The sequence below is a fragment of the Tamandua tetradactyla genome, chromosome 4 (assembly GCF_023851605.1).
Source record: "Tamandua tetradactyla isolate mTamTet1 chromosome 4, mTamTet1.pri, whole genome shotgun sequence".
Taxonomy (NCBI): Eukaryota; Metazoa; Chordata; class Mammalia; order Pilosa; family Myrmecophagidae; genus Tamandua; species Tamandua tetradactyla.
Window position 1 is genome coordinate 180,303,809 of NC_135330.1, and position 24,493 is coordinate 180,328,301.

Sequence of the window (24,493 nt, forward strand, 5' to 3'; positions counted from 1 at the left end):
ACAATCTCTGTGAGCCTGCTTCTTCTATAAAATGACAACAGTGGCTGCATATATCTTCTATAAGGTGACAACAGTGGCTGCATATGCTGTGAAATGCTCAGACTCCTGGAAAGCCTATGTTCCAGTGCCTCATTGCCACCTTGTAAACACTGCACTGCTAGCGATGTCTCATCCCGCCTCTGTGCGAGCACTGGGCTGGAGATGGAGCTGAGACTGCCTGTGCCTGGTGCCAGGCACCAAATTTGTTTGTGTCCACATAGTGGTCACTCCCTACACTGTAGAACTGGGGAAGAGTCACGGGTATTTGCCACTGCTGGGTAAAGGAAGCAGAGAGACAGCTGTAGCTCCTCCCCCCCCCCCAACTAGGATGTAGTTTTTTTAGTAGTGGTAACAAACACAGAGCACTTTTAAAATATTTATGACCACCAAGTAGTTGTCTAGTTTTCAATGAAGGGGAAAATTACTTTCCACTGCTGTATCTTAATACCTCTTTAAATGGATATTTTTGATGTGCCTTTGTCAGGGAATATTAATAGTAGAGGGCTAGTTATTGCCAACTAATAATTATTAAATGCTTGACTCTAGGTATAATGTTGCTAACTGAAATCAGGGTGAAAAAGAGAACACTAAGGCCCATACATAAGTGTGTATACACACACACATAGCTCAGACACATATACAGACATTAAATTGCCAATTTGGGGGCCCAAGGCTGAAACTAGAATAAAAATCCAATCCTGTGTAGTTGTAAGTCCGCTCACCTTAAAAAGGCTGATGCCTTTGAGACTTCTGACTTTTCTCTGAGGCGTCTGACTTTCCATTAATTTGGTAGCTTCTTGCTAATACCTCTCCCTTTTTCCAGTGTAAATCCTTTACTCGTGGCGGGGTTTGGTGCCTGCTCTCTCACGAGGCAGTGCAACAGCCAAGCCTTTCAGAAGTATGGACGTGCTACGACCACCACCGACATGATTGCAGAAGTTGGACCTGCATTCAAAAAACTTTTTGAAACCTGAGCCAAGTGCAAACAGGAAGGAAACAGGCACCACTGGTAAAGGGAAATTGCATTTATAGTGGGCCCAAAATAGGTATTTATATATGTGATGAATCATTTGAATATATGTGATGAATCATTTGGGTATTCTGGCAACACATTGTTTGGTAGACTTTTTAAGAATAAACTGGTTAATGGAGAGGCTTTTAAAGGATTTGGAAAATAACAATTTTTGGCTAAAATAATATGTAGTTGGAGATGTTACCATGAAACTAAACAAAAGTATTCCTAAACTTTTAGTTTCTCACCAATAACTGAGAAAGAATGAAATTTTTTTTACCACTCAACTGAATTTCTTGACTTATTCCAGATAAGCAGATTTTCAGTCTTTCGGTAGTTATATCTCATTCTCTCCACTGATGTTCAGTTTTTCCATTTATGAAAGCAGCTCTTTTATCTGATATTCCTTTCACAGGGATCAGTTCTTGTTTTCAGATGAATAGTGAGTTGTGTGTTTTTTTAATTGAAGTCCACCATGGAAATTAGCATCCATTCTCCAGTTTTATTATTTCTTTTAAAGTGATTTGGTTGTTTTCGTTAACTTACTAAAGTACTTCAGAATAAAGTGGTAAATTTGTAATTTTAGAGGCAAAATGGGGACATCAGATAAGGAAACTTAGAACCTGCCACTGACACTTATAATGGATGGGTGGGAAAGGGCTGTCTGAATGCCTCAGGTCTTACCCTCTTCATTTTCCATTTCTACGTGCACACAAGTACACAAGATGGCCAACAGGTTATCAGCCAATTAAATACGACTCGAAAGAATATTAGCGGGATCATTGCAGTCCCATTGTTTCTCATGTGGTCGAATAAGTGCATCATTTTGGAAGAAAGGCAGAGTAAGTTAACTTTGGCCTTGCTGTTCTCGCTCATCTGGAAGACTTCAAGCCTGTTCTGTCCGGCACGGTGATGGCACCACAGCTGCACAGGAGGAAACACTAATGGCCTCATTACTTCTACTTATGAAACAGGACAGCAGCCTCTCCTTGTTGTAAATGTGGGTCTACCCTCAGGAATATTTATAATCCATAGAAGATAATGATTTCTAGCATTTTAGTAAATGGAGATGTTTATTTTATGTTAACCTCAGCTCAGTGGCTTTGCATAGGTGGTTTTCTTAGTGCCATTCTTCAGTGGGATTTGGTATCTAACGCATGCACTTGAGTCTACTTTTTTCTACAACAAATGCAAAACTTATAGTTTCTTTAGAAGTCTTTTTGCCCTTGATGATTAATGTTTTGGATGATTCAAACTACCTCACCCTAAACTGACTTTTACTTTCTTAAAAATCAGTGATCAGCTTTTTAAGATTAAAAAAAAATTGCTATTCATTTAGTCAACTATATATTTAATTTTAGAAACTTTAATATGTGAACTCTGGAAATATTGACAGTAGGTATTTTTTTTCTCCTTTGGAGAATTACATTTGAACACTAGTAAACTATTAAAAGACACAGAGCTGATTTATTTAAATGTCGAGTTTTGTATTTTTTTCTCAGTTAAATAGAAACTATTTTTTCAACTTTTCTAAGTGAGGACATTGTCAGATACTATGGAAGATAAAAATACATAAGGCTTGTATACACGTAAGATGTATTTCACAATGCATACCAGTATTGTTGAAATTAAGTAATTTAAAGAATAACCTTGAAATAAATAGCCATTTATTTCCATAGGAAATAAATGTAGCAAAGCCACAGGCATTTATGTTTTTTTAATTAATGTTTTTCTTCTAAATAAGTACAAAATCTCTTTGCTTAAAAAGAAGATAGGGAGTACATCCAAGTCACATTGATTTTTTAAAAATGAGTTTACTACTTATTGTTCTTTTACAAACCAGTCTGTACTAACTCCAGCTAGAGCAGTTGAAATATTTTCTCTTTCTGGGAGTTTCCCTGTGACCTGGGTAACAACACTGAAGTATATTGTTTGGGAACCTCACTTTACTATTCATTAGTTGGGTAACTTTTAACAAGTCAACTTCTGAACCTGTTTCCTTATCTGTAGGACAGGAAAACCAATGACTTTGCAGGGTTATGAAGATTGACTGATAATATGTACAAAGTTAACCATACTAACTCAATAAATGCAAGCTATTATCCTGGCCGTTTGCTTACCTTTTGCCTACAGCTTCATCCACAGTATTAAATGCTCAGTAGTGACCATGACTAGCAAACGATAAGAAATGACATGCTTGACCCAGGATTGAAGAACTGGAGAAAAGTGGGTAGTATCACCTAGTTTTCTCTTTATTCCTTAGCAATGATTGTATTCTACCTATTACACAACAGTTGTAAGGAAATCAAGAGTAAGGTGGCTGCTTTATAGTAAAGAGTACCAACAAGCTGCACCGTAAAGTTCTCTACTGTTTGCTTGCTACCATGACCCTGAAATCATTTGTCCTCCTCTGGCCCAGTCACTCTTGCTGTTATTGTTGGTAGTGACCATTCTTCCAGTCTCAGGTCAGTTGTCCTTGATGCCATCTACAAATCCCGCCTTTGTCCTGCACAGTCCTACCTTGGGTCCTCATGCCATCTCACCAGTTTAGCCTTTACCCATGCAATCCTTACTCCTCAGGATTAACCTTTCTCAGGAGCACAACCCTGACTGATCACTTCTGCTCAAATTTCTTCGGGGTTAACAAAGTATCATATACCATGTGTCTTAGTTTTAGTGAGGCTGCAATCACAAATACCACAAACTGGTTTTGAGCAATACAATAGAAATTTGTTGCTCACAGTTTCAGAGGCTGGAAGGCTTGCTTCCTCTGGGGATGGTAGCATTTTGGCTGTCTGGCAGTCCATGGGTTCCTTGGCTTCCCATCACATGGGACTGTCCTCTCCTTTCTTTTCCTTTTTCAGTTGGCCACATCTTAATTAAATAACATCTTCAAGAGATTCTGTTTATAGTGTGTTCACTCTCACAGGAATGCAGATCAAGATTAAGAACATGTCTGTATCAGGGTATGTAATCCACCACACGATGAAAAACAATTTACTTTTTAAAAGAGGTTAAACACAGAATAAAAGATGAAATATAGCTATCACAGTATTAGCTGTGCTAGTATGATTGCAGGAGATTTCCCTTTGTTTTTTCTATGATGAACTCATCACTTTTGTAACCAGGAGAATGTAAAAATTTATTATCACCTCTGGGGGAAAAAGCCTCCCCATGTTCAGCATTGCCTGGAATCCCCAAGATACTGAAATATTTCCCTTTCCCTGTTTCCCTCTGCGTTAGACAAGGTAGGGGAACAGCCATATCCTGTGTGAGTCCCAGTGGGTGAAGGGCTCATTGGAGCTGCTGCCAACATCCTCCCCTGCTTCATGAGTCCTGCTGGCCCTCAGCAGCCAGCCCCACGCCATGCAGTATTCCCCACCCTGGCGTCATGTGTATTATACCCTCTTTTAGAGCAGAGCACATACTTCTTTGAGTTCCTGGTTTTACTGTCCTACATTGTCAGGTCCTTAGGCACAAGGAGCAGCTGTGTTTTCTTAGGCATACATAATAAGTTTTGCTGATTTGGCCTCCACTATACATCTGGCATGCATTTTTACTGAAGTGAACTTTGTGCCTGCGGCCACTTGAACTATAAAAATTAATTTTTTAGACAGTTATTAAGCACCAGTGGGAAGGTTATTAGTTTATTTTAATATTGACTTAGCTACAATAAAAACTTTAATGTAAAGTTTTTATCAAACAATGAAACATAGAACCTATATCATGAACGTGTGACTCCAGTTCCATGTGGCTTTATTTAATCTTCAGTTCCCTGCTTTCTAGTCTTTTATTCTTTGATCCAGTAGTTCCCATGTAGATGTTGTACTGCTTCTATCCTATAAAAAGGAAAATAAGATCTAAACAGTCTCTATGAGGATATCACGCTGGCTCACAAGGGGTTAACGGGTAAGCACAGTAAAAATTCAAAGAGCAAGGCAAAACATGCTGCCCGCCTTAATGCTAAAACAAAAACAAAAACAACCATACACACCAAACTGCTGTATGCTTAAAATAATAATAATAAAAGGCACGTGGCTAGGGCCTGGTACAGAGTGTCCTCGTCTAACACGAAGGTGACATAAAATTAGGATGCTGTGGCTGAAAGAGGGTGTAGCTAAGAACCCAGGTTCTGATGTTCTCTCTGCCCTTGGCTCCTAGAGCTCACACACACTTCCCTTCCAGATCAGACATGCCAGGATTGATGTCAGTATTTTGTTCAAGAGATCATTATAAAACACGGCGTAGTAATTTGGAAGTCTGGCTCCCATGATGTTCCTCTCCACATCTGCCAGAAGGGGTGGGCTTTCTCTCATAAAGAAACATCAGCATGATGATGATGATAAGAGTCTAACAGGCGTTGTAAAGCTGTGTGATGCCTGTTAACTTACAAAGCATCTCACTATGCATTCTCTCTCAGTGTCAGGGTGATGATCCTCCCTCCACCAGCAGGGAGAGAGGACCACCCAGCCCCATGGGCCAGTGGCTCACCTTGATGTTGATGCCATGGACAGCGAGGTCCTTGCGCAGGGCATCGCATGCCTGAAGCAGAGGCTGTCTCTCCAGGAGCCGCTGCTGCCGGGCCTCCCTGCTGGCCTCCTGGGTGGCCAGGGCATACTGACGTACTTTCAGACGAAACTGAACCAGCTCATCAACCACACTTTGCAGAGTAGCTGAGTTGCTGTCTCCTGAAATAAACTTAATATAGGCAAGAGGCATTACATAGCGAGGTTCTAGACATCAGAGTTAGGTCCACGTCATGACAGGAATCCGAAGACCATGCTCTGCTGATGTGGTCAGAGTGAATACTCTGCAAAGACCACTTCACCACATGGTCAGGTCAGCATTAAGGACTCAGAACACGGGTAAGAAGGACACTACACTGTCTGTATCTTAGAATCGCACCTACTCTTTGAGACCAAAGGAAGAAAGGTTTATTTTGTCCGGAACCTAAATTTTCTGTAGCACATAATCTCAATCTGTCTAGATAGCTCATTAAAATGACAGAAACACAGGGAGCCCAGAATAAAAATGAGGGCCTTTAATCCTGTATAGCTTAATGTAATACCTGGGTATATCCCAGAATATATTAAGCAGATAATCAAAGTGTTGGCAAAGTTCCTTGAGGGATGGGAGCAGAAATATGGAACTGTTAAACTTTATCACTGTGGAAACCCCTGCTACTGTATCAAACATTAGGGACACTCACATCAATAGGCCAACCCTGGATCTTGAGGCTTGCTTTTGTGAAGTTAATGGAGCAGAGAAACTTAGCCTACCTACAGGTGTGCCAAAGAGTCTCCTCCAGAAGACCTCTTTTGTCATTCAGATGTGGCCTCACTTTTTTTCTCTAAGCCCACTCTGCAAGAGAAATCACTGCCCTACCCCTTACATGGGACATGACATCTAGGGGTGAAAGTCTCCTTGGCAGCTTGGGAGATGAATCCCAGAGGTAAGTCTGGCCCTGGCGCTGTAGGATCAACAATGCCGTCCTGACCAAAAGGGGGAAAAGAAGTTCAACAAATAAGATATCAGTGGCTGAGAGAGTTCAAATCGAGTTGAGAGGCTACTGCTCTTATGCAGACTTCAGTTAGACATTGCTACCTATCATAACTTGCCAAACTCCAACCATTCCAGCCAATCCTAAAGAACACCTAGGGGAATATATGAGATTCTACAAAGATTCCATGCACTAGGGTAACTTTCCAGAAACCTACAATTTCCACATGGGTCCCTGGACCAGATAAGTCCTGAAACCTAGAAGGGCCAGCCTCTCCAGAACATGAGATAGTTCCATCTCCTGACCCCTTATTACTGAAAGCCCTTCCAACATGAAAAAGGTAGAATGGGCACAGCCCAAATACTCCTAAAGAGTAGAACGAAGATCAAAAAGTGATGATAGAGTTATACAGAGAAGGTAGGGTTTAACCAACAATTTTAACTGCTGAATCATTATACTGATATTTCTTTTAGTCTCCAGTATCTTAAGAGCAGCTAGAAGTAAAAACCTAAAATTGTGGAATTGTAACCCATCCAAACTTTGAAATCTGTTCTATAACTAATTGTGCTGTGCTTTGAAATTTGCTGTTTTTTTTTTTTTGTATATGTTATTTTTCACAAAAAAGAATAAAATGATAATAAAAATATATAATCCTAGCTTCCAATGTTCTGGAGCAGCTAGAAGGAAAAATCTAAGATGATGGTATGGTAGCCCATGACACTCTGCAATCTGTCCTGTAACTACTTGTTGAAGAATGCTTTAAAAACTATTGCTTTTTTCTTTCTTTGCTTGTATATGTTATATTATACAAAAAAAAAAAGTTAGAGAGAGAAGGATGTACCTGTCGATTTGCCAGAGAAATTCCAACAGTCTCTAAAAACTGTTCAATGTAGGAGATTATGGAGCCAAACACAGCAGGACTTCTAGGACCACCTGTTTCCTGCAATAAATTACCCAATAGAGTTCTTTAATACCAGTCTTGACATCAGGGCACAAAGGCATTTTTTCGCTCTTTAACTCAGATGTAAAAGAACAAAGACTTCAGTAGGTTACAGCCATCCTCACCTTTCTTTTAAATTCCTATGTCATGAAAATGCAAGCGCCTACATGCGGATTAAATCCTGGATTTACCACTCACTAGCAAATCAGATTACTCTGGGTAAATCACCTAACCTCTCTGAACCTAGGTTTACCAACACCCTTAATATGGGGCTGATAACAGTACTTGGCAGGTCATAAAACACTTAGGATTACAGGGTGACAATGTAATATAATAGGTGACACACAGTAAGCAGAGAACAAGTGGGAAAAGGGCTGAATTTCTGAGTCAGATATTGAGAAAATCCTAAAATGGCCTGCATTTCCCCTCAGGTTTGGCTACATGTCTCCAAATTGACAAGGATAGAGACCCTCAGGTGACTTTAGCCTTAGTTTCTTTGCCACTAGAGTTATACAGAGAAAGGAAGAGAATCACTTGGCTAGTTAAAATTGCAAAAGTCAATCCCATTTAGTAGGCTGTTCCCTGACTCACTCTTAGGAGAGGTTTGTGCTTCATTCTCTAATTGCCCTCCTCCTGCCTCCCTCCCAGCACTGAACCACTGCTGGCAGTGAGAGCTGTGACCCATGGGAATGTGTTGGGTCCGAATGGAGTAAAGGAAGAAAACAAATTAAGCCAAGAGTGAAAGATACTGTCTGGCTGGTTGAATGGGAAATGTTCACATGCTAAGAGTGCTCATTAATGACAGCAACTCTTCCCTGGGAATCTCTGCCTGACTGCTTCCAATGTTGGGCAAAGTATTCCTGCACCAAGTTTTGACTTTTCATTTCTCCCAAAAAGTAACTACCTCAGCCTGATTACAGAGCAGATTCAACTATAATCCAAGGTGTTTTTCCATTGGACCTTTCACTGCCCCAGAGTTTAGCGCTGCTTTCTAAACATGCAATGATCTGGTGATCCACAGGTGAATGTGATATAGGGTCAGGCCTGGGAATCCATGCTCTAAAATTCAAAATTGAATATGGCCAGGGGCAGAGACCTCCACTGAGATGCTGAACTACTGGAATGAAGGACTCAGACTTGAAGAATTTGAACCAGGACTTAATGTATTACTAGAAGGAAGTGAAAGGCCTAACGATGACCTTAAATAAGGTCTTTCCCACAGCCTCAACTTTTCATATTAGCTAATGATTAAATGGGTTCCCTGGACTGGGAACAGCTGCAAGGGCAAGAACCCTGCCTTAACATTCTGTATGCCAGCTCAGCGTGGAGAGCACACCATAAACTCATGCTTGCTTGGAAGACTATCTTCATTGGCTTTGTCCAGCACTCAGAAGGTCCTCATATTATTTGGCAATTCTACACTCAGAAACCCTTGGTTGCTTTAGTGAAATCAAAACACTAATTCTGCAGATTGTGTAAAACTTGCATTGGGTAAGTAGAGCTTTGAAAAAAAAAATCCCATACAAAAGCTATTCTATAAGGAAGTGTCCGAAATGGAATGGATAAGTAAAAATGTTTTCTTAGAGGAGAAGACACAATTAGAATCTTATGGGATCAAAGAATTCTGAAGTTGAAACATTCTCAAGAGCATCCTCCATGTAGCACCAAGGAGAGGGGTTAAGACACAGGTTGGGTGAGCAGCAGAGTCAGAGGCCCTGAACCACAGCTTCCTCCCCCATGTGATGTCTTAGCAACCAAACTCAGATTCAGAGCTTCACCAAACAGGAGGGCGAGGCAGCACATTTATCAGCCACACACAATGCCCACTGGCCAATGTGCCAAGAACTGCCCCAAGTGCTCCATAGTATCCATAGTTAATTTTCACAACTCAGTGAGGTGGGGATTATTAATATTCCATTAGGGCATCCTGTTGCCTCTGTGCGTATCAGCAGAGACAGACCTCAAACACAAAATAAAGAAGCTCCAGGAACTCTTAAAGAAGAAAAGGGTTTTCAGTAAATACCTGAAAACACCAGCTGTAGAAAATGAAGTCATTCCCAAGAGTCAGCAGATTGTTCTTCTGTTTTTCTTTATTAGAAAACACACGTATAACTAATCTGTCAGTACTAAGTAGCAGGACTATAGGAGCTGCCATAGCCTAACAAGTTACCTTAGTAACTGCCTTAAGCTGTCTGTTCCCATGGTGAATGAGGTCCATAATGGCATCCAGTGCTCTCGGTGTGTCAAAGTCATCTGCGAATGCAGCCTGCACAGCCACCTTTGTGTTGGCTAGTCTTTGAGGAAAAATAAGGAAAAAGATTAATCAATTATTCAAAAAGAGAACTTGAACAAGAAGGAAAACCCACCAGCATTCCTCAGTCCCGGGCACCCGACATTACGACTATTAGTTCACCAGTTTCAAGGCACCTAGTGCCAATTTTTCAGAAGCAGAAACATTTCCCAAGGAGAAGCCTCGTGATTCTAATTTGGGGGACTCTTTGTTTCAAAGGCTTGTCAGAGTCTTAACCCTTTCCTCTTTCTAATAACTGGACTCTGTGGGGTAGTAAGCTAGTTCTCTGTGTAACAGAGGCTAAACTGGTTAAGATCAGGTGGCAGTTGTCATATTACCAAATTAAAAACTGCTTTTGAACACACAGATTGCAGGTGGGCACAGTCATAATGGTTTTAAAAATGAAATGGGAGCCATACAGCATACAAAAAAAAAAAAATGAGGCAGAATTGGTAGAAAATATCGTCATAATTTTAATTCAAATGTATTATGCAACAAGTAATAACAAGCAAAGATTTAAGCCGAGGGAAAGCTGGTGCCATGTCCCAGTACTCATCAGGTACCCAGCACAGAGGAAGTGACACGGGCAGGTGCCCAGGCACCATGTCAGGACACCTGGGTCTCAGCCCTCGCACGTCACCAGCTTCCTGACTGTGCCAAGCACTCAGCTGCCCTCCCTGTCCAGTGGTGCTAAGCTGTGAGGAAGTACTGAGATGACGTAGCAAAGAATCCAGAGAATTACGAAGTGCTGTAAAAAGGTCAAGTGCTACTGTTTAAAAGCAGCAGGAGATTCCGCAGGGGGTGGGGAAGGAAATCAGGGCCCACGTGCTGGCCTGCGGGCTCACGGTTCCTGGAGGAGGAAACGCGTTCCATGTGCCAGACCCGGCATCAGAGGCTTTCATATGTCATTTAATATTCTTAACCATAAGATACTCTATTTCACTTAATATTCATAATAACTCATATTGATAACTTCGGAAACATGAGAATCTCACATACGGTGGTGAGAAAATGTGCCCAATATGTCGCAGACGAAGCAGCAGGGCCCAGAGTCCTGGAATTGTGGGATTCCGGGTGTCCTGGTCGGGACTAGAACCACTACTTCCTGTCTGGATTCGGGTTTTGGTAAAACTGTCTCATTTCTAAGGGTCACCAATAAAAAATCAAGATCAACCGATGGGAACCCCTCACTGCCTGACCTGGCACTTAGAGACCTGCGGGCTGCCCTCCTGACCGGCCGGGCAGCTCTGCAGGCGTCCACGAGCCCGGCTCAGGCTCCACAGCCCTCCTGGCCCACCTTGGCCCTGCCCTCGTCTCGTTCCTCTCAGCGTATAAACAAGCACCTGATTCTTACTTTTGTCACCCTCTAGCCACAGCCCTCTCTGGTTCCATTCCTTCGCTGCCAAGCTTACCCCAAAGAGTAGTGATGGGCTCAGTCCCCGGCCGCCTTTTTCTCTAAACAGTGACAAGGAAACTGCTCCTGCTTTGGGTCACCAGTGACCTCGTGCTTTTCAGCCTTCCTCTTAGTAAGCTTCCTGCAGCCCCTGGCACGATGGCCACATCTCTGAAAAAAACACCACTTCTCTTGGCCTCCAGGCGCCCTCCCTCCTGGGTGTCCCCTTCCTTCTCTCCCACTTCACACCCCCAGTTCCCAGCAGCTCCAGAATGCTGGGCATCACCCCAGGACCCCACCTGCCCTTATTTCTTGCTCTAGACGTTTTCCTCGGGCATACTTGTGGCTTCACTCACTAAGCACTCCTAAATCTTTATCTCTGGCTCAAACTTCTCCTCAGAGTGTAGACTCTGGTGTCTAACTTCCTGCCACAAATATCCATGTGGGGTCTGCAGTAGTCATCGGTGCTGTCTGCCCCAATTCCTCTCCCCACCGTGGCCACACAGGATTGTGCTCCCTGGCTCCCTCACATTCGGGTGGGGCCCTGTGGCCACCTCTGGCCACTAACCCGTGAGCTGAGGTGACCAGTCCCTCACTGCTGATGCCAGGTTCCTTGGAACTCTTCTCTTCCTTCGGGCATGGCAGCTGTCACCGAGCTCCACCAGCCAGGTCCCCGAGTGACCTCCCCGAGAGGTCCTCTGCTGACCCACAATGGACAGGTCGCAGCAACGAGGATAACCCTGTGTAATTTCAGGCCATTTGGTTATTTATTCCAAAGCATAGCCTGGCCTAAACGAACTGTGAGTGGAACTCACCTTCCCCTTCGCCCTGTCTCTCCCTGCTGGATTCTCCACCTTAGGGAGGTATGCCACCAGCCACCTGAGAAAAGAGCATCATCTGTATCCCTTCCTTTCTCTCACCAGCCACACAGATGGCTGCTAAGTCCTGCTGACCGGATCCCCCGCGACACACAACCACTAAGACCCCAGGCCTCGGCACGGCTCTCCCAGTCCCCTGAGTGCCGCCCCCAAGCCCCGCCCGCTCCAATCAAGGGCTTCTCATCCTAAAGGTCCAGCTCAAGCCCCTTCTCCTCAACTGACCCACAAAGAGCCCCCACTTCTTTCTTCTTCTTCTTTTTATTTTTCCCATGAATTCCTCAAGAGAAGGAACATGGCTTATAACCCTCTGGCTCCCCTGTTCCCAGACACACAATCAGCAGCCAATAAACGTCTGATAAACTCATTGTACTCTTCGCTCCTAATTCCCAGGGAGGTATTTCCATGGTTCCATAAACCACTCCAGTTTCTCACCTTCCTGAGGAAAGCTCTGTTAATATCCATCCTGAATCTTTCCAACTTTTTGATGTACCGGGCAATAGCAAACATGTTTAATCATTTAACAAAGCAACAGAACAGAACCTTTAATAAGAAATTCCCATATTAAATATCAGGAGTGTTAGGAGTCCAAGTTTTTCTTCATCCTTGCTATTCTATTTTTAATTTACTTTATAGGTATCTCAGTAACTCAAATACCTGATCTCTCATCTTTTTTTAAATTTATTAATTAAAAAATAAGAATAAAACAACAACATAATCAGTAATTCACAATATCATCACCTAGTTGCATATTCATCACTTCTTAGAACATTTGCATTAATTCAGAAAAAGAAAAAGACAATAGAAAAAGAAATAAAATGAATATAAGAAAAAAAAAGATACCTATTATACCCCTTGCCTTCATTGATCACTAGCATTTCAAACCAAATTTATTTTAACATTTGTTCCCCCTATTATTTATTTTTATTCCATATGTTCTACTCCTTTGTTGACAAGGTAGATAAAAGGAGCATCACACACAAGGTTTTCACAATCACACAGTCACATTGTGACAGCTGTATCATTATTCAATCATCCTCAAGAAACATGGCTACTGGAAGACAGCTCTACATTTTCAGGCAGTTCCCTCCAGCCTCTCCATAACATCTTGAAGAACAAGATGATATCTACTTGATGCATAAGAATAACCTCCAGGATAACATCTCTCAACTCTGTTTGGAATCTGTCAGCCATCGACATTTTGTCTCATTTCCCTCTTCCCCCTTTTGGTCAAGAAGGTTTTCTCAATCCCTTGATGCTGAGTCTCAGCTCATTCTACGGTTTTTCTCAATCCCCTGATGCTGAGTCTCCGCTCATTCCAAGATCTCTGTCCCACATTGCCAGGAAGGTCCACACCCCTGGAAGTCATGTCCCACATAGAGAGGGGTAGGGTGGTGAGACTGCTCGTTGTGTTGGTTGGAGAGAGGGGCCACATCTGAGCAACAAAAGAGGCTCTCTTCGGGGTGACTCTTAGGTCTAAATTTTAGGTAGACTTGACCTATCCTTTGTGGGGTTAAGTTTCATATGAACAAACCCCAAGACTGGGGGCTCTGCCTATAGCTTTGGTTGTCCACACTGTTTGTGAGAATATCAAGAATTCAAGTTGGGGAAGTTGAATTTCTCCCCGTTCTCATCACTCCCCGAAGGGGGGCTTTGCAGATACTTTTCCACTCACTGATCGAATAACTCTGGGATTCATCGGGGCATCACTCTGGACAAACTAACAAAATCTCATGTCCTACCTGAGATTCCAAGTACTTACAGCGTTCAATCAAACTATCTACATAAGTTATAGTAGGAAATGCACTAGTCAAAATATTAATTTTGTAACAAATAAACATTTTTTGCTTTAGTCTCACACAGAAGGTGACATTTTAAAATATTAATTACCATCTATTTTCAGTACCCTACAATAATGACATTCCTTTGTTCTTCCTCATGCAAAAACATTTTTAAAATTGTACCTTGTACATTTCACTATTATTATACACTCTAGGCATTCCTAGATTATACCATCTCAATCTTTAACATCTATCTTTCTTTCTGATTTCAATACGCCCCCAGCCCTCATCCCTCTATCATTCTCACATGCAGCTTCATTCAGTGTTTTAACATAATTATATTACAGTTAGGTAGTATTGTGCTGTCCATTTCTGAGTTTTTGTATCCAGTCCTGTTGCACAGTCTGTATCCCTTCAGCTCCAATTATCCAATATCTTACCCTATTTCTATCTCCTGATGATCTCTGTTATGAACAAAATATTCCAAGTTTATTCACTAATGTCAGTTCATATCAATGAGACCATACAGTATTTGTCCTTTAGTTTTTGGTTAGTCTCACTCAGCATAATGTTCTCAAGGTCCATCCATGTTGTTATATACTTCATAAGTTTATTCTGTCTTAAAGCTGCATAATATTCCATCGTATGTATATACCACAGTTTGTTTGGCCACTCGTCTGTTGATGGACATTTTGGCTGTTTCCATCTCCTTGCAATTAGAAATAATGCTGCTATAAACATTGGTGTGCAAATGTCCGTTTGTGTCTTTGCCCTTATGTCCTCTGAGTAGATACCTAGCAATGGTATTGCTGGGTCATATGGCAATTCTATATTCAGCTTTTTGAGGAAACGCCAAACTGCCTTCCACAATGGTTGCACCATTTGACATTCCCACCAACAGTGGATAAGTGTGCCTCTTTCTCTACATCCTCTCCAGCACTTGTCATTTTCTGTTTTGTTGTTAATGGCCATTCTGGTGGGTGTGAGATGATATCTCATTGTGGTTTTGATTTGCATTTCTCTAAATGGCCAGGGACGTTGAGCATCTCTTCATGTGCCTTTTGGCCATTTCCTCTTCTGAGAAGTGTCTGTTCAAGTCTTTTTCCCATTTTGTAATTGGATTGGCTGTCTTTTTGTTGTTGAGTTGAACAATCTCTTTATAAATTCTGGATACTAGACCTTTATCTCCCATTGTGTAGGCTGTCTTTTTTACTTTCTTGATGAAGTTCTTTGATGCACAAAAGTGTTTAATTTTGAGGAGTTTCCATTTATTTATTTATTTCTTCAGTGCTCTTGCTTTAGGTGTAAGGTCTATAAAACCGCCTCCAATTATAAGATTTATAAGATATTTCCCTACATTTTCCTCTATTTTATGGTCTTAGACCTGATGTTTAGATCTTTGATCCATTTTGAGTTAACTTTGTATAGGGTGTGAGATACGGGTCCTCTTTCATTCTTTTGCATATGGATATCCAGTTCTCTAGGCACCATTTATTGAAGAGACTGTTCTGTCCCAGGTGAGTTGGCTTGACTACCTTCTCAAAGATCAAATGTCCATAGATGAGAGGGTCTATATCTGTGCACTCTATTCAGTTCCATTGGTCAATATATCTATCTTTATGCCAGTACCATGCTGTTTTGACCACTGTGGCTTTATAATATGCCTTAAAGTCAGGCAGCGTGAGACCTCCAGCTTCGTTTTTTTTCCTTAAGATACTTTTAGGAATTCGGGGCACCCTGCCCTTCCAGATAAATTTGCTTATTGGTTTTTCTATTTCTGAAAAGTAAGTTGTTGGGATTTTGATTGGTATTGCATTGAATCTGTAAATCAATTTGGGTAGAACTGACATCTTAACTATATTTAGTCTTCCAATCCATGAACATGGTATGCCCTTCCATCTATTTCGGTCTTCTGTGATTTCTTTTAACAGTTTCTTGTAGTTTTCTTTGTATAGGTCTTTTGTCTCTTTAGTAAATTTATTCCTAAGTATTTTATTCTTTTAGTTGCAATTGTAAATGGAATTCGTTTATTGATTTCCCCCTCAGGTTGTTCACTACTAGTGTATAGAAACACTACAGATTTTTGAATGTTGATCTTGTAACCTGCCACTTTGCTGTACTCGTTTATTAGCTCTAGTAGTTTTGCTGTGGATTTTTCAGGGTTTTCGACATATAGTATCATATCATCTGCAAACAGTGATAATTTTACTTCTTCCTTTCCAATTTTGATGCCTTGTATTTCTTTTTCTTGTCTAATTGCTCTGGCTAGAACTTCCAACACAATGTTGAATAACAGTGGTGATAGTGGACATCCTTGTCTTGTTCCTGATCTTAGGGGGAAAGTTTTCAGTTTTTCCCCTGAGGACGATATTAGCTGTGGGTTTTTCATATATTCCCTTTATCATTTTAAGGAAATTCCCTTGTATTCCTATCTTTTGAAGTGTTTTCAACAGGAAAGGATGTTGAATTTTGTCAAATGACTTCTTTGCATCAATTGAGATGATCATGTGATTTTTCTGCTTTGATTTGTTGATATGGTGTATTACATTAATTGATTTTCTTATGTTGGACCATCCTTGCATACCTGGGATGAATCCTACTTGGTCGTGATGTATAATTCTTTTAATGTGTTGCTGGATTCGATTTGCTAGAATTTTCTTGAGGATTTTTGCATCTATATTCATTAGAGAGATTGGTCTGTAGTTTTCTTTTTTTGTAGTATCTTTGCCTGGTTTTGGTATGAGGGTGATGTTGGCTTCATAGAATGAATTAGGTAGCTTTCCCTCCACTTCAATTTTTTTGAAGAGTTTGAGCATGATTGGTACTAATTCTTTCTGGAATGTTTGGTAGAATTCACATGTGAAGCCGTTTGGTCCTGGACTTTTCTTTTTGGGAAGCTTTTTAATGACTGATTCAATTTCTTTACTTATGATTGGTTTGTTGAGGTCATCTATTTCTTCTTGAGTCAAAGTTGGTTGTTCATGCCTTTCTAGGAAGTTGTCCATTTCATCTACATTGTTGTATTTATTTGCATAAAGTTGTTCACAGTATCCTGTTATTTCCTTCTTTATTTCTGTGGGGTCAGTGGTTATGTCTCCACTTCCATTTCTGATCTTATTTATTTGCATCCTCTCTCTTCTTCTTTTTTGTCAATCTTGCTAAGGGCCCATCAATCTTATTGATTTTCTCATAGAACCAACTTCTGGTTTTGTTGATTTTCTCAATTGTTTTCATGTTCTCAATTTCATTTATTTCTGCTCTAATCTTTGTTATTTCTTTCCTTTTGTTTGCTTTGGGGTTAGTTTGCTGTTCTTTCTCCAGTTCTTCCAAGTGGACAGTTAATTCCTGTATTTTGGCCCTTTCTTCTTTTTTGATATAGGCATTTAGGGCAATAAATTTCCCTCTTAGCACTGCCTTTGCTGCATCTCATAAGTTTTGATGTGTTGTGTTTTCATTTTCATTTGCCTCGAGATATTTACTGATTTCTCTCGTAATTTCTTCCTTGACCCACTGGTTGTTTAAGAGTTTGTTGTTGAGCCTCCACATATTTGTGAATTATCTGGCGCTTTGCCTATTATTGATTTCCAACTTCATTCCCTTATGATCTGAGAAAGTGTTGTGTATGATTTCAATCTTTCCAAATTTGTTGAGACTTGCTTTGTGACCCAGCATATGGTCTATCTTTGAGAATGATCCATGAGCACTTGAGAAAAAGGTGTATCCTGCTGTTGTGGGGTGTAATGTCCTATAAATGTCTGTTAAGTCTAACTCATTTATTGTAATATTCAAATTCTCTGTTTCTTTATTGATCCTCTGTCTAGATGTTCTGTCCATTGATGAGAGTGGCGAATTGAAGTCTCCAACTATTATGGTAGATGTGTCTATTTCCCTTTTCATTGTTTGCAGTGTTTGCCTCATGTATTTTGGGGCATTCTGGTTCGGTGTATAAATATTTATGATTGTTATGTCTTCATGTTGAATTGTTCCTTTATTAGTACATAGTATCCTTCTTTTTCCCTTTTAACTGTTTTATATTTGAAGTCCAACTTGTTGGCTATTAGTATAGCTACTCCTGCTCTTTTCTGGTTGTTATTTGCATGAAATATCTTTTCCCAACCTTTCACTTTCAACCTATGCTTCTCTTTGGGTCTAAGATGTGTTTCCTGTAGACAGCATATAGAAGGATCCTGTTTTTTTAATCCATTCTGCTAGTCTATGTCTTTTGATTAGGGAGTTCAATCCATTAACATTTAGTGTTATTACTGTTTGGGTAGTACTTTCCTCTACCATTTTGCCTTTTGTATTTTGTATGTCATATCTAATTTTCCTTCTTTCTACACTCTTCTTCACACCTCTCTTTTCTGTCTTTTCGTATCTGTCTCTAATGCTCCCTTTAGTATTTCTTGCAGAGCTCGTCTCTTGGTCACAAATTCTCTCAGTGATTTTTTGTCTGAAAATGCTTTAAGTTTTCCCTCATTTCTGAAGGACAATTTTGCTGGGTATAGAATTCTTGGTTGGCAGTTTTTCTCTTTTAGTAATTTAAATATATCATCCCACTGTCTTCTCGCCTCCGTGGTTTCTGCTGAGAAATCTACACATAGTCTTATTGGGTTTCCCTTGTATGTGATGGATTGCTTTTGTGCTTGCTGCTTTCAAGATCCTCTCTTTCTCTTTGACCTCTGACATTCTGACTAGTAAGTGTGTTGGAGAACGTCTATTTGATCTATTCTCTTTGGGGTACGCTGCACTTCTTGGATATGTAATTTTAGATCTTTCATAAGAGTTGGGAAATTTTCAGTGATAATTTCTTCCGTTAGTTTTTCTCCTTTTCCCTTCTCTTCTCCTTCCGGGACCCCCACAACACGTATATTTGTGCACTTCATATTATCATTCAGTTCCCTGAGTCCCTGCTCATATTTTTCCATTTTTTTCCCTATAGTTTCTATATCTTGCCGGATTTCAGATGTTCTGTCCTCCAGTTCACTAATCCTAACCTCTGTCTCTTGAAATCTACCGTTGTAGGTTTCCATTGTTTTTTTCATCTCTTCTACTGTATCTTTCATCCCCATAAGTTCCGTGATTTGTTTTTTTCAGACTTTCCATTTCTTCTTTTTGTTCGTTCCTTGCCTTCTTCATATCCTCCCTCAATTCATTGATGAGGTTTTCCATGTCTGTTCGCACATTCTGAATTAGTTGTTTCAGCTGTTCTATCTCATTTGAACTATTGGTTTGTTCCTTTGACTGGGCCATATCTTCAGTTTTCCTGGTGTGATTTGTTATTTTTTGCTGGCGTCTAGACATTTGATTACCTTAATTAGTTTATTCTGGTGATTGCTTTCACTTCTCTTACCTAGGGTTTTCTTGCTAGATGAATTTGTTGTCTACCTGTTTTTTGACCTTCAGTTCAGCTTTTTCTTGACCTCTAGCTTAGGTTTTGTTTAACAGAGGATAATTTTTCAGTTTTTGTTTTCTTGTTTCTTGCCCTGCTTGTATGGTGCCTTTTCCCTCCCCACCCTTAGGAGGGTCTATGTAGGTATTATAGACTCGAGCCAGGTTTTCCTGGACTAAACTGGCCTCCTATCAGGGGCAAGGAGTCACCTGCATCAGTTTTCCCTGAGGGTGAGACCCAGAAGGTTAAAAGACTTTCCTGTGAAGTCTCTGGGCTCTGTTTTTTTTATCCTGCCCAGTATGTGGTGCGTCTGCCTGCAGGTCGCACCAGCAAAAGATGTTGCAGCACTTTTAACTTTGGAAGACTCTCCCTGCTGGGGGCGTGGTGGAGATGGAGGAGAGGTTGTAGGCTGGTTTTAATGGCTTCAAATTGCCAAGCCCTGGGGTCTGAACTCCTTGAGGGAAGGATTTCCCCTGAGTTGGGCTTCAGCCCTCTCCTGGGGAAGGCACAGGTGGGAGACAGCCCTGAAAGCAGCCCATTTCTGCCTATACCTGGGGCAGTTGCAGCCTGAGAAGTCCCGCCGCTGAATCCAGAGGCTGGCAAGTCTCCGTAGAAACACAGCCAGTAAAACCTCTGTTTCCTCCCCTTTCCTCTTTTTCCATGAGCCCAATGAGCGAACTCCACCTTGACCAGGTTTAGAGTCTCTTTCCTTTCCCTCTGGGAAGCCGTCTGTGGGGGAGGGGCTCTGGGCGCCAGCTGCTGCGGCTTGGGGAACTCATGGTTTTGGGGAGGCTTGCAGCCAGTCCAGCTGGTCCCGACTGGGGTCCATTGTGTGTCTGGTCACTGACGTGGCTCTGGGAGCTGTTCAGCACTGTTTCTGGTTTTTAGTAGTTGTTCTGGAGGATGAACTAAAATGTGCACATTGCTAAGCCAACATTTTGGCCCCTCCTCCAAGAGAGATCCAAGATCCAAGGTGATCTTTCTCTCTTATCTTTTACAATACCTTTCTTCTTAGTTCTGGAAATGCATATGTCCTAAGCAGTCTGTACACTGCATAAGTTTGTGTTTCTTCCTGTGGCTGACAGTAGTTTCACTATTAACTGATGGGGGTGGATAATGTGGCACACGTTCACTTTCAGATTGGTTTGGTAATTCCTATCCCCCTACACATTCATGAAATGTGCTCGTTCCTCAAAGGTCTAATTCATGTAGTGACCTGTAAATCTTCCTATAAGGATGAAATAGTGATAAGCTCTATCTTTTATTAAAATGAATAAATTTTGACAAGCACAGGGAAAACACTTTGGTCCTCGTAGGTACATTACCCACAAGCTTCACAACCACTGCATGAAGGCGGGGTCTCCTCAGTTCTCACCCAGTAAGACAGATGGACTTGCCCAGGGCCACAGTGCCAGCAAGTTGGGGACCAGGATGCAAAGCCAGGTCTATCAGGGTCCAAAGTCCAAGGATCTTCTAAACTACCACTTTCTAATAAAAAAGCTTCAATTTGTAGGAAGTCTTCTTCCTGCCCGCCTTCTCAGAAACCCATAGCAACTCAAACACTTCTTAAAGTAGCAGCCCTTATCTGGCTTCTGAGGAAAAAGTAAAATGTTTGGGCATTCCTGGTTGTAGTGACTTAAAACTGTCTGTACCCCCAGTAAAGCATGTTGTTAAAATTAATCCATGCCCGCAGGTTGGATTCATTGGAAAATGAACCCACCCACAAGATCTTTTGAGGAGGATACATCAGTTAAGTGTGATATACTTCATTCAGAATGGGTCTTAATCCTCTTATTGGAATCCTTTAAAAATGGGATAAATACAGAGAAAAAGAGAAAAACACAGAATAAAGAGGCTGAAAGCAGCGAAATCTGGAAGAGAAGGAAAAGACCAGCAGATGCTGCTATGCTTCTCGCCATGTGGCAGAGCACACAAGGATCGCCAGCAGCCGGTCTTTGGGAAGAAAGCATCACCCTGATAATACCTTGATTTGGACATTTTTCTCAGCCTCAAAACTGTCAGCTGATAAATTCCCATTGTTAAACGCCAACCCCTCTTATGGTATCTGCTTTCAACAGCTTAGCAAATAGAAATACCTGTGGAAAACATGCATGTGCAGCTTACCTTTCCCATAATAGATCTTCCCTGATGGAATCACACACAAGCTGCCCTTTCATATAGGCTTGCGCATCCTCAAGGAAAGAGGAGATCCCAAGGAGGAGATGCTTGGCTTCATGCATGGTGGAGTCACTATAGTCTACAGCTAAGAAAGAAGAGATAGCACCTTGAGGTGAGGTTTACATCTAACGTTTCCTACAACAAGTGACATCAATTACACTCAAGTCTCCTGGCTGCATTCCTCCAGAGGAGCCTTGCAAGCTGTAGCCTGCCCTCACGCTACTCAAAAACCAAGTAGAAGAAAAAAGAGCCATTTTCCTATAACCTTAATTCCTCAAGTATCCTAATCAATATGTCATGCCACCTTGGAAGAAACAAGGTAGTCCACAGAAAAGCTTTCAGAATATTTTTTGGCTTTCAGAATATTTTTTGGCCAAGGGGGCTTATTCTCACTGACAGACACAGAGAACAGCTAACTCTGAAAAGTTGGGGAGCACTCACCCTGGCTGCCTTTTGGAATATCAGAAGCTCCTATGAAGAAATCTGCCAACTGGCTGCTATGAGGAGCTTTAGCTCAATGTTTCAGAAAAGATATAAAGAGAAATGGTCTTCAAATGTCAAAGTTTTGTTGTTATGCTTTTTGTTTTTTACATTTGTTATTGTGAAATATAATGTGTATACAACAAATCTTAAAGCATACAGCAACAAATTAGTTATAGAACAGATCTCAGAGTTTGGCATGGGTTACAGTTCAACAATTTCAGGTTTCTCCTTCTAACTGCTCCAAGACAATGAGACTGAAAGAAATATCAACATAATTCAACAGTCATACTCATTTGTTACATCCTATCTTCTTTATTATAATTCCTCCTTCTTGATCCTTCTCCTAATCTTTAGGGATATTTGGGCTCTGCCCATTCTAAATTTTCATTTTGGAAGAGGCTGTTGATAGTATGGGATAGGGGGATGGAACTAGTTGATGTTCTTAAGAGAGGCTGGGCTCTCTGAGTTTCAGGACTTATGTGGCCTATGAACCATCTGGAAGTGGTAGGTTTCTGGAAAGTAATTTCAGTGCATGAAACTTTTGTAGAATCTCAGATAAAGCCCTAGGTGTTCTTTAGAGTTGACAGGGATGGTTTTGGTTAGGGATTAGCAAATCCTGGTAATTAGCAGTACCTAACTGAAGCTTGCCTAACAGTAGCCTCCAGAATAGACGTCTAACTCTATTTGAACTCTCTTAGCCACCTATACCTCCTTTTCTTACATTTCTTTTCCCTCTTTGGTCAGGAAGGCACTGTCGATCCTACTGTGCAAGGGCCAGGTTCATCCCTGGGAGTCATGTCCCATGTTGCCAGGGGACTTTTGCCCCTGAATGTCATGTCCCACATAGGGGGGAGGGTAAGGATTTTATTTGCATAGTTCAAGTGTCAAAGTTTTATAATATTTCAAACAGGTTTAAGAATACTTAGTCTACTGAGTAAAACCGGCCTGCCTAGGTCTTTAGAAACATCTCTTCTGGGCACCCAGCAAAAAGCGAGAGTTCTCTCTTCTGGCAGCCGTTCAAAATGAGCCATGTCCTCTCTAAAATAAATAAATTTCCCAGCTTCAATTACTTGTGTATTATCTTCCCGTAAAGGAATTGCTTTTTATGGGTCATCTGTTCCATTAGATGAATACGAGAAAACAGGGTGTGGGGAACAGTGAGAAAGATCAGTAAGCTCAGGAATTCTTAGGAGAGTATGGTGGGGGTGGGTGCAAGGAGCAGAATTTCTTGAATTTGTGTAGGAGAAAGAGCTATTTGGTTGTGGGAAGGAGTGAAAACATGGCTACAACCACAGTCCAGCTAGAAATCAAAGTTTCAGCTAAAAGAAAACTTAGAGATGAGGTAAAGGAACAAGCCCTTGAGCACCCTGAGAGTGTGAATTAAGTGTAAAGTTTAGGGATGTGGGCTCTGTGGCCTAAGGGCCAAAGTTGGAATCCCAGCTCCACCATTTTCTCAAAGTAACCAAATTACTAAGCCTCCTGGACCTCAATTTCCTCATCTGTAAAGTATGAGCTATAATAGGATCCATATCCATAGATTAGTGAAGCTGAATGCCTGTATACATATGAAGTAAAATGTCTAGAGTAGCAGTGAACATACATTAGCTACTGCTCAGAAAAACATTTTATAAAAGATACAGACAATATTAATGGCAATATATGGCCCAAAAGAATATTAATAAGAGTAAATATTAAAATATTTATATTAATATAAATCCTAGAATTATGGGGCAGTGGAGACAAAGAAATGTAAAAATAATTATCGCTCCAAAACCTACTTTTAGGAAATAGTAAATGGAATTTCTAAATAATTAACCCCAATTATTAGAAATTTACATTTTAAGACTAAATGATTAATGAGTATGAATAATGTCTTTTATTCATGTACAGTTTCAATTAAATGCTGACATGTTTCCCAAGTATTTTAGAGCAAGACATGCCAAAGACTGTACTCTACCAAAAGATGGCATTGCTACCAACTCTTCCAAGAAGGCCAGGACACTCACCCTCAGGTAAGGAGGACACAAAGAATAAAAACTAAAATTCAGTGGTCATTTTCTTGGGTATTAGCAGAGTGAGTATGAAATCATCTTCAAGAGACTGATGTGCCATGATGAACTAAATTTCAGTGTTAGCTGGGCTCTAGATGAATCACAACAAAACGAAGGATTAAGAGTTAATGAGCTAAATTCAGGATGCCTGCAATGGAGATTATCGCAGAAACAGCGGCAGAATTCTCGCTTGCCATGCCGGAGACTGGATTCGATTCCCAGTGCCTGCCCATGCAAAAGAAAAAAAAACAAACAATCTACAGGATTCTGCAAATCACGTTTCTTCCCCAGAAGATTCTGAAAATTTGGAAACAAAAAAGAAAAAAGATATGAGGTGGCCCATGCCATGCCTTAAAAAAGAACTAAAGTTATTTCAAATGGTATTTGGTATTTGCAGAACATCAATATGTATTTTGAAGAATACAAGACTACTTTTAATTTTTAAAAATTTTTTAAACATTCTTCCCCCAAAAAAACCTCTAAAAAATTAAATGAGGTATCCTCTGAATTTTTTGTCAAGTATATCCTCAATTTCTGTATCATCTGCCACTTCTTTATTTTT

The 24,493-nt window shown here is 40.8% G+C and overlaps 2 protein-coding genes across 14 annotated transcripts in view; one reads left to right on the forward strand and one right to left on the reverse strand.

Moving 5' to 3' along the window:
* NAXD (NAD(P)HX dehydratase) overlaps window positions 1–10,681 on the forward strand; it is a 57,072-nt gene extending 46,391 nt beyond the window's left edge. For 10 of the 11 annotated variants that reach the window (XM_077158673.1, XM_077158675.1, XM_077158672.1 and 7 more), the window contains one exon: window positions 863–10,681. In XM_077158673.1, coding sequence (XP_077014788.1) covers window positions 863–1,013 — 151 coding nt within the window. In that variant the 3' untranslated portion in view covers window positions 1,014–10,681. The remainder of the gene's footprint in view (window positions 1–862) is intronic. The other variant, XM_077158670.1, reaches the window with a different exon arrangement.
* CARS2 (cysteinyl-tRNA synthetase 2, mitochondrial) overlaps window positions 4,687–24,493 on the reverse strand; it is a 94,186-nt gene continuing 74,379 nt past the window's right edge. For all 3 annotated transcript variants that reach the window (XM_077158682.1, XM_077158681.1, XM_077158680.1), the window contains 5 exons: window positions 21,344–21,482; window positions 9,662–9,785; window positions 7,393–7,491; window positions 5,543–5,749; window positions 4,687–4,890 (listed from right to left, as the gene is read on the reverse strand). In XM_077158682.1, the coding sequence (XP_077014797.1) occupies window positions 4,834–4,890; window positions 5,543–5,749; window positions 7,393–7,491; window positions 9,662–9,785; window positions 21,344–21,482 (626 nt within the window). In that variant the 3' untranslated portion in view covers window positions 4,687–4,833. The remainder of the gene's footprint in view (window positions 4,891–5,542; window positions 5,750–7,392; window positions 7,492–9,661; window positions 9,786–21,343; window positions 21,483–24,493) is intronic.